We start from the raw sequence: 10,525 nt of genomic DNA on the forward strand, positions 1-10,525 counted from the left end.
AGTTATGAGTTATATTGTAGTGGGTTATTGCTTGTTTAATAGTAATTATATTGTTTGAATTTGACTGCATTTATTTGTTTATCTGCCCTGGGATCATAGATGGAAATTAGCCATTGGCTAAATATGTTACAATAAGTAATGTTTAATTAATGGTTAATGTTTTTGTTTTTGTTTGTTTGTTTTTTTATTTGTTTTTTTTTTTTTGTTTGTTTGTTTTTTTTTTGCATGGTCCCTGACAAATAAAATAAATGAATGAAAAAGAAAACATTTGATCTAAAAGTAGAAAAAAGCCATTTTAAAAACCACTCAAGTTTTCATATTGCTTTTTGGACAGCAAATTTAATTTATTAGCATAAAGTCAGTGCATATATTTACATATCATCAACTGTCTGTGCTTTGTTCTTCTCTGTTACACACCAGCCTGGTTCTTTATTATCCTGAGTCAGAATGAGAGATCAAAGATGGCAACAAATTGCATCTTAGTGAATTTCATATGTATGGAAAAAAAAATTCATTCACATCATATCTAAGTGAAACACATTGCATGAATAATAACATGAAGTATTTTCTAAACCAGAACACCTTAAAAACAAAAAAAATGTGAAAAGGGAAACTAAGTTTTAAAGGGGCTCTATTACACTTCTTTCAGGCTAAATTATTTTAATATGTGAGTCCACAAAGGCAGCATTTTTCATATAGTCCTTTATTTATTTTATATCAATCCTCTTAGATCAGCCTTGCCAGAAACTGTCACAGAAGCAAGATTGCAGACCCAGAAAGCAGGAAAAGGTTTTATTGTGGGAAGAAACAGTCCAGTTAACTGGAAGGAACCACGAGAGGGCAGACAGATGAACTTTGGCTCCTCGGGCTGACCTAGAAGGATGTGGATGCGGGTGTGGCTCAGGAGCAGGAGGTGAGGTATATCCTACAGTATGAGGGATCCAAAGAGGCTTAAGCAGGGTTCTCTGAAAGAACAATGCACAAATTAGATTTGGTACATGAGCAAGACAAAATTCCCAAGAATGAAGTAGACCAGATACAACGTGTTGTTAGTTCAATAATCTGGCATCGATTGGAGAAAGGACTGTGGTGTATATACTGCTGGTGTGATGAGTAGATAAATGGCAGCTGTGGAAGCCTAGGAAACTGTCAGAGGAAACAGCCATGCCCACACAAACACATAACTTAACACACAGGGGAAGAAAAGAGAAGAAACAGAAGGGCAGACAATGGAGTCCACAGACCCATGACAGAAACAAGCAGAATGAGACTCTTCCGCCCTGAGCCCCACCTTCCCCTGATGCGGGCTGCCTCTGATTGGTCAAGGTAAGGTAATGATGCTATTTACTAACACTTTCATGCATTTTTACACTCAGTGTTGGGGTAGTTACTCTAAAAAAGTAATTAATTACTAGTTACTAATTACTTCTGTAAACTGTAATGAAATTACTTTACTCGTTACTGCATTTGAAAAGTAACGCCACTACTTATTACTTTACTTTACCATTTCTTAATTCACCATGTTGACATGGACAAACATCATCGCTGAACCATCACCGCCTGTCTGCATAGTGTTTACTGTATATTGCAAACAAAATTGCTTTGAAACCATAAGAACAACATCCCTGTCTGTGGGAAGAATTTGGCACACTTGTCTCATAATCATTTTATCTAGTATTTTTCTAAACCAATAGTCGACAGGGGCATCATATCTTCTACAATGACCCCTGCAACTAGCTTGCTCATTTCTGTCTTACAGGCTGCTCCAGGAAATGTTGAAAAAAGCTTAACTCTTTCCACTGACCGGCGAGCAGGATCTTTCACCACAAGTTTGGACTGAAACTGGACTGAACTGAAAATAATGCGAATATCACCACTGACCAAAAGCCCGTATCTCTGACTCTCCAGCCTCATTTTTCTTTCTTTTTAGTTGGAGCACAATCAGCTACGTCACGCAAATCGATCTCTATGGCAACGTGCCCAGGCAAGCACACACACAGGCAGTAGCATGCAGATCAGAACTTTACACATGGCAAACACGGTTCGAGTAACGCAGAAAAATGCGTTATTGTAGTCCAGTAAATGTCATGAAGGCTGGTCTGCCTCACCTGTAGCTCATGCAATCAGGCTCATCTGCTCCACCTGGACCTCATGAGTGCTCACTTTCCTCACCTGTTCATCACCCTATTTAAACTCTCCTCAGTTTCTGCTTCCCTGCCAGAAGGTCATCAGTGATCCTTGTGTGATTTCTTGCATTCATTCTTGTCTTGTTCTAGATCCCTGTTGCCAACCTTGCTATGACTCTTGGACCTCCCATTGCCTGATTCCCTGACGGACTTCCCTGCCTCCTGCCTATCTGGATTTTGACCCTTTTTTGGACTGACCACTGATCTCTGCCTAGTCTGTTGAGTATCTGCTTTCTGTCTACAGATCTGGCCATTGTCTGCCTAAACCTTTTAACCTGGTGACTGGATTCCAAGCTGTCAATTTCTGGATCCCTTTCCAGACTCTTTATTCCACAGCACTGCCACTTCTGCTATAAAGCTGCTTCCTTCCTGCCTCTACTCTTCCTATTTCTCTTAACAAACGGTGTGTGGGCTGAATTTCCGGGTCTTCCTGAGACGACCATTACAGTAAAGTAATTTCGTTACCAATATTTTAAGTTTAACGCACTACTTCGTTACCCAAAAATGTAATATCGTTACTTTGTAACGTGTTACTCCCAACACTGGTTACACTATAGATAGTTGTATTTCTAGCCACTCCATGTACATCTATGTCCATGTGGCTAATCACCTTTTTTTTTTTTTTTTTTGCCTGGTTGTTACATTTGTAGCATTTCCATCTACAGCAGGGCTACTCAATTCGGTCCTACGAGGGCCGCAATCCAGTATCCCTGCACCAACACACCTGAGTCAAATTAGGTGGCTCTAACAGCCAATCAGGTTCTACACAATGACTCATTAATTTGACTCAGGTGTGTTGGTCCTCGTAGGACCGAATTGAGTAGCCCTGATCTACAGTGTTGATTGCTAACTTTCTGGTCATCATTACATGTGTTACCTACTGGTAGTGATCAGGTAAAGTATGTGTGAGTTAATTCCTGTAGTTTGACTGTTGCTCACACACTATCAAAACAATTTGGACAACTTATTCAGCTTTACTTACAGCTTGTGGCTCAGGATCGGAAATGCGGACCTAGATTGTAGGAACAGACCCTCCTTTCAGCTAAAGCCTGGTTGCAAATCCCTTGTTGTGCTGGCCCTTATTCATCCAGCAGTCTTCCGTGAAGTGCTGGTCACAAAAACAAACGGTACAACTTTGGGGCTAGCACCTAAAAACAAACTCCATCCATTGTTGTCTAACTATTGTTTCTTTTGGGAATTTGAAAAAATGTAGGTTTCCCTCACAGCCCAAGAAGCATGTCTTGTGTGACATGCTGACACTGAAATCGTTGCAGTGTCCAACGTAGCGTCTTCCACCCTAACCTCATTTCCACCAGGTGCGTATGCGCTGTGTTATCACTACTCCTCGGTTTTGTTCCGACCTCTGTGGTGCGTCAATCTACACCAGGAGCGTGTCAGGTGCAGAGCGCCCGCGAGTGCAGTCTGTCTAGCTGGATCCGCGAAATCACAGGAGAACTGGAGAATCTTGTAATTTTCCACTTCCAGGAAAAGTGTCTCGTCGTCCATGATGATAAAAAAAAAAAAAAAAAAAACACTGAGACACCTTGACGATTAATGACGTAATGTTTACATGGTTCAGTAAATGAAAATCTGCACAGGGGCTCTTATTTTGAAAATTATCGGAAGCTTTTGCACTACTCCGTGTCTAATTTCTTGTCTGCCCCTACATCAACATAGAAAAAAAACTCTCTATAACCAATTTTTTTCAGTGCCATGGAAACAGAACAAAGAGACACACTGGAAAACTCAAGCATGCATTTATGTGATTAAAAAAAAACGCATAGCTCACTTGTCTGATGAGTATTCAACACTATAACACTGTAGAAAGCTCAGAAAAGTCGAAATAGCCTAATAGGGCCCCTTTAAAAAATCCAGGTGCCATCATTTTTCAGACATACAATTCAACAGATTCTTGAGAATAAGTGATGAGGTTTGCTGGGAGAATTTCACATTGCTCAAGCATGACAATGATTTCCATGACTGCAACCATCAACACAACCATCAAACTATAGACCAGGCTTTGCTGTTCAGATGAGTGGATCCATTTGTGCTTCTGGCCTTTAGTTCCTCGGCAGAGGAAAAAAGTGATATGTGTGTCTATGGAGGGAATGATGTCAAGCCTAGCAGATGTGCTTTGGGAGAACAAGTGAGTGTGTGTGTTGTACATATGTGTGTGCATGTGTGTACTTCTTATGCTGCCTGATCAGGATCAGGATGTCAACACCAATTTAATCAGGAACAGTAGTCTGGCTTTACAGGCAAAACACTATTTATGAGGCTCTAGTTAGCAACAAAATATTTTGCTTTTCACTAGTTAATGTAAGGCTTAAGGTGTTTGATTTGACTGTAGTTACAGAATAATTCTCCCCTAATATCAACTCAAATCAAATGGCCTTCAGAAGTCACTGCTGAATGACAAGAAACGACTACAAACTTGCACAAACATGCTTGAAGATAGAAGACATGAGGTGTGAAGCAATACATTGATAAGTATGACAAGCATCTATCTTCACTTTCACAAAGGCAAACAGACACATATGCAACACATATTTAACCCTTTAGAATAAAAATTCCTGTTCAATTGTACTATTTTTCAGTATTAATTTCTTATTTTATCACTTTTTTTTTTATTTGAAGGCAGCTGGTTGGTTTATATTCACAACTGAGCCCCAGATTGTTTCTAACAAAAGTAAGAGATCACCCAGACATGATTTGGATTTAACATCTCTGCCCTCACCTGTGTTTTACACTATTATTTATGATCCCTCAGCTCATTTTGTCATGCAACAGCTGGTCACTTTTCTAAATTTCTTTTTCTTTTTTTAATTTCTGCTTTTGCTGTTTGTTTTGAGGCTGGATTCTTTTGCGTGCTGCTGAAGTTACCTTGTGTTAGTGACATGTAACCTGAGACTGAAGGACTTTTCATCCATGTGTAAAAGTCTTTCAGACAGCAGGATGAAAAAAGAGAGGAAGGCAGGCTGCAGGCTAAATAGTAAGCTTGCAGACACTAGATACATTGTGATAGACAGGGCCCACTTTGACTGTCTTGCAGTGGCTTGCAAGTGATTATTTACTCCAGATGGACCAGAGGACCATTAAAAGATAACACTTTCATTTATTTTTGTTAAATGTAAACTGATTAGTCATCATTTAAATCCACTGATGTTTTATTTAACTTGACAGAAGAAGAATTTTCATTATTGTTCAAGTTGGTTTGACCTGTAACCCCATGTAGTGAAACTGCAGTTAACTTTCAAGACACAGTTATTTAAATTCTTCCTCTTTATTTTCACATTTAGATGAATATTTTACAACATGCTGCTTTAATTCAGTGGGAATGTCTTGCAATGCTGCAGGGACATATTTTTACAGCATTTTATGATGTAGAGAATCTTAAGATTACCAGTCAACACTAGTAGAATTAAAAATATATTAGCTATAATAGTATATGCTGATTCTTTGCTAGCTATGCTTTAATATGTTGGTTAAAAAAAACACGTTCAGAGCAGGTCAGTAATTAAATGCATTAAGGAAGTTGTGATTTAAATGAAAAAAGAGGGCTTTATACAACTGGAATAAGTTATTTTAGGATTGAAAGAGGAGTATAAAGTTTCAAAATTTTTCAGTGACAAAGATCAGCACCTTTTTTTCTTTAAAGTAATGTTGTTTACCATAAATGAGAAGTGTACTAGGGTACAATGAAAGGAAGATGATGAATAAACTCATTTAATTTTACCTCTTCTTATCATCTACTGTCAGTGGCGGCCAATATTTCAAATATTACCAATACAAAATAGAATTGTTGTCCTGCTTATATGATTAATATGAATACATTTAATCAGATATGATTGTGCACTACTATGAAAATATAACTGCAGACAATATGATCTGGAAAGGTAAACAACTCTTTAACCTTTCTTTATGTGTTATGCTGTTGTGGAAAGGCTTCATTAATCATCAACTTTATCCCTCATATGCTTTCATCTTGTCATTCGGCCCGTAGCTGGACTTAATAAGACATCCATCCTCAACTCAAATCCATACAAGTTTATACTTTGAAAGAGCGGTGCACTGGTTTTCCTCTTTTTGTCTCAATAACCCAGCTGTTAGACAGTGAAGAAAGGAGAAGGTCATCATTGCTAAATTAAAGGTATTAAAAATGCTTAGTCATTTTCTTTTTAGGATTTATTTACTTGAATGTAGTCATGAGGATAAAAAAAGAAAAACATGCAGGACAGCATGCCTGTAGTTATATACATATACACACATACATATATGTACATACATATATACACTACATATATATGTAGTATATACACATATGTTCTTGATCAACCTTGCTGTTTCACATTGAAACATACCATCAAGACGTAATGATAATACTTCATTCATCAAGTTTTTTAGTCTCCTCAGCAGCCACACATTTCCAAAAAAAATTATGTAGATTTTCTCAGATGATTTGCACTTCAATCTGGAGGAAATTTAGCCTCACACCATTGAATATTATTATTATTGCAAGAGTGACAACAAAAAAAGTATTTTAACCCCAGATTAACTGCTCTTTGATTCAATCAAAAAGAAATTATAGGGGGAAATTTGTAACACTATGTATTAAAGATGTTAGTCCGTAAGTTTGCCACTTTGAAATTAGTTTAAGCCTAAATTTCTTCAAGATAAAAAGCTGATGAATTTGACAAACTAAATAATGATCAGCATCTGGCAGTGATTTGTGTCCTGACTCCTGAAAGATGAAGTAAGATTTAAAAATCAGGTTGACTAGGTAATGATGTTATCAATAATCTTAAGTTATTTTCTAACCAGAATCTTACTTGGGGTCTTTTTTTTTTCTTTCAAAATGAAAAGAGGCTGAATTACTTTAACTATATTTAATAAACTTAAGGCAAGTGAAAGATCATTTTGCATCACAGATATCAAAGAAATACAGGTTCCTTAAGATATGCATGAGGGAATCCTCCTTTGACCGATAGAGGAATGGAAACAAGTTCTTGGCTGGTGTTCTTTAGTATCAGACACCAAGAGAGCAGATTATTTAATTCCTGTTACTTCTGAAGTGGAGCCTTTGTGGATTAAACTTAATTTCCAGCACATCTGACAGATGTTCAGTGACAGATGCTAAATATCCTGCTTAGAGACCATTGCCATCAGGGAACTGAATTACCAAGGAGTAGTGTATGAAGTCTGAAGCAATGCTTGGTAGAAGATATGTTACAAAGAAACATCCTTATAAAGGCTTTCCATCATGAATGCTGCCATCTTTTCTTCCCCAAGTAAACAGCACACACATTTAGCATTCCACATTATGTAAAAAAAACATCTTAAATCAGACTAAACTATCCTCATCTTTTTTCCACTGTCTAAATCTTACTAATAAATACTTATTGTAGGTGTTTTCAGTGACAGGTTGCAGTATTGATACTCTGGCCAGTCTGCAGCAAAAAGTCCTCTATGCAGCAGTGTGGCTGTGTGTTCACAGCAAACATAATATTAGCTCGTCTGTGGAATATAACCATGAGTCAGCCCTTGTTTCACACACATTAATGGCCTTTGGGCAAACATAAACTGCCATGGTTCTGCAGTTGTGATCTCTGGGATCACTGTTGATAGGGACTAACCTTTGGATACTGTACCCAATAAAACCTGGGCCAGATGCAGGTGATTGCTGTGCATACTCAAAGGCAGTCTGGTTCCTGAAAGGTACTAAGACAGAGCTGGTCCCACATTAGCAGTGTCCTTACAAAAAAATATGTATTTCCTAACTACCCTGTTTTCACTGTTTCTAGCTCCACAACTTAATGAACAGTTCTGTGTAACTGCTACTTTAACCCAACTATTGGCAGTTGCTGTTGCAATGAGAATTTTTCACTTTTCTGTGGTTTTAATCAGAGCCAATTCATTTATTTGTCTGAATGCAATATTTTTGGGAACTCGTAAATTTCTCCGTAAATTCAATAACAATCAGTGTTGTTTAGTTTTTGCCTTTCTTGCTCTTCTGCAGCATAGAAATCTGAAGACAGCTAAAATAGAGAAAATGAGCACAGTTACTGCACCCAATAATACAAGAAGAACATCTAAACTGTGGTATGAGTACCAGGGCATCTTATAAGCCTCTGTACGAAGGTGAGGAGCTCCTTTGTGGCGCATCACATACTCTACCCAGAATATAGCTCGATCCATAGGGCTTATAGGTTGATCTCTGTGCAAACTCGACAACCTTTGTATGTTCTGTCTGTAGCTGTCCTTATAGAGAATCTCCTTAATACCTTCCTCAAAAGTGTGGTCATTAACATCAGCTAGTTGAATGATCTTTGCAGCCCCTCTTTCCTGCAGACGTAGAAGGTTGTCATACTGATCAAAGAACAAGGGAATGCCGAGTACTGGGACCCCATGGTAAATGGCCTCCTGGACTCCATTGGTTCCTCCATGAGCGACAAAGACTTTGATCTGTGGGTGACCCAGGAGATCCTTCTGTGGCATCCAGTCTACTATAAGAGTGTTATTGCCCAGTGTAGAAGGGGGGTCCCCTTTATATCTCCATATCACCTGATCAGAAGACAAGCAGCAGACATAACACTTAACACTGGCTTAAAAACTGTCAAACATAAAGTAAATGAGTATTTTAGGACAGACAGAATGACCCAGTGACCTTCCTCTGCCTTCCATATTGTGTATGTTTCTTCTGCTAACTTAGTCAAGGAGATGATTTAAAAACCACACAAATGGAGTAAATGTGACAACAAAAGCAAAAAGGAAATATTTGTTACCTTTTGGGGCATCTTGGAAAAGACACTGGCAACGTCATCAGCAAGAGTTTTGGGTAACACGTTAACCATAGTTCCCATTGTCATGATGATCACTCCATGCTCCCCAGCACTCTGAACAAACTTCTCTAAGTCTGCTGGTAGAGGCTGGGCTGGTTTGCACTGGAACCCTCCAATGTAGACGACATTTGGCATCGTGGGTCGGGGGAAATCAAACACAAAATCTGACCTGAACAGCCAAATATCTGCTTCCTGAAGCAGTGAGACGATGTTGCAACCACCATCGATATATTTATCACACATAGCATCATAAATAGGCCCCACCAAAATATTTTCCTGGAACAATATGATGCCATGGAAAAGCATGTTTTTGACCCTCTGGATGAAATCCATTTTGTCTGTTAACCCAGATCCTGGCACAGGAATATAAGAGAGTGGCGAGGGGGCCAACACAAAGTGACCTTCTCCACTGGTGATCCAGCGCACATTGAGCACCAAGGGCAGCTTGAGATATTTGGCTAATACAACCCCTGGTGCTATGGCTGGATCAGTGAGAACCAGATCATATTGGGAATCTTTTAAACTTTTCACCAAATTCTGGTTTTCAAAAATTTGAATCAAAGCATCAACCCAGATTGCATGAACCTCAGTGATCATAGACAGGAAATGTGTGGTGAGCTTGAAGAAAGTCAGCAATGAAGCTCCTTCTCTCTGGGCCTAAAATAAATAAATAAATAAATAGAAATAAAGTGATTACCTTCATGCATTAATACATCAGTACCAAATACAAATATGAATAATCACATACCGTCATATGTTCCTCTAAGTACACATCAAAAAAGTTATCTAAACCCTCATCCATTTCAAGTGTAATGGAAGTGTAGAGAGGAGACTTTTCTGGGATGTACCAGCTGTTAGGGGCTCTGATCACGGTCATGTTGTGTCCCCTGGCATGAAGTTCTTCAAGCAGAATCTTCATATTGATCCAGTGGCTGCCGTCGAGAGGAAAAATCAGAATGTTTCCTCCTTCACATGGTGGTGTGAAGAAAGTCAGGCATAAACTGAAGAATACAAATATTCCACACACACGATGCATGGCTCCTAAAATGTCAGACAAAAATAAATTAGCTTAAGTATGTTACGGGTTTTTAATTTTAGTTTCTGAGATGTACTTACCCAATGTCTAAAGAGACGTCCCTTTTTGTTCCTCCCTTCAAACTGAGAGTTCTTAGATATTTGAGTTCAAACTCCAGCCTCAGAGATGATCTGACCTTTAAATGAGTTACCTATGGCACGTGTCTTTTGAAGCTGCTTTGAGCGTTCTGCAAAATAACAAACAAAACTATCCTTTCTTCTTTGTGAAGTCCTCACAGTTAAATAGTTTAGTGAAGGTGTTTAACAGGTGGCACTCTTTACAGTGCATTCTGTGTTCTGTACTTTTATGAATGTGTTTTCAGTCAAGTCCAGCAGTGCTTGCACCATACAAACCTTTGACCTGTTTCGTACGGATATTGCAGTGGGTTATGTAAGGTTAAGCTACACGAGTTTCATATCGAAAGC

At 38.5% G+C, this 10,525-nt stretch overlaps 1 protein-coding gene across 1 annotated transcript; it reads right to left on the reverse strand.

Moving 5' to 3' along the window:
• Positions 1-7,448: 7,448 nt before the first annotated feature.
• Positions 7,449-10,191, reverse strand: LOC121654431 (UDP-glucuronosyltransferase 1A5-like). Its single transcript, XM_042008563.1, has 4 exons — positions 10,142-10,191; positions 9,774-10,066; positions 8,969-9,682; positions 7,449-8,747 (listed from the first exon to the last, which is right to left on the reverse strand). Exons 2-4 carry the CDS (start codon positions 10,059-10,061, stop codon positions 8,163-8,165), a joined length of 1,587 nt encoding a protein of 528 aa, XP_041864497.1. The 5' UTR covers positions 10,062-10,066; positions 10,142-10,191; the 3' UTR covers positions 7,449-8,162.
• Between the last annotated feature and the right edge of the window lie 334 nt (positions 10,192-10,525).

Source organism: Melanotaenia boesemani, chromosome 15 (assembly GCF_017639745.1).
Source record: "Melanotaenia boesemani isolate fMelBoe1 chromosome 15, fMelBoe1.pri, whole genome shotgun sequence".
Classification (NCBI taxonomy): Eukaryota; Metazoa; Chordata; class Actinopteri; order Atheriniformes; family Melanotaeniidae; genus Melanotaenia; species Melanotaenia boesemani.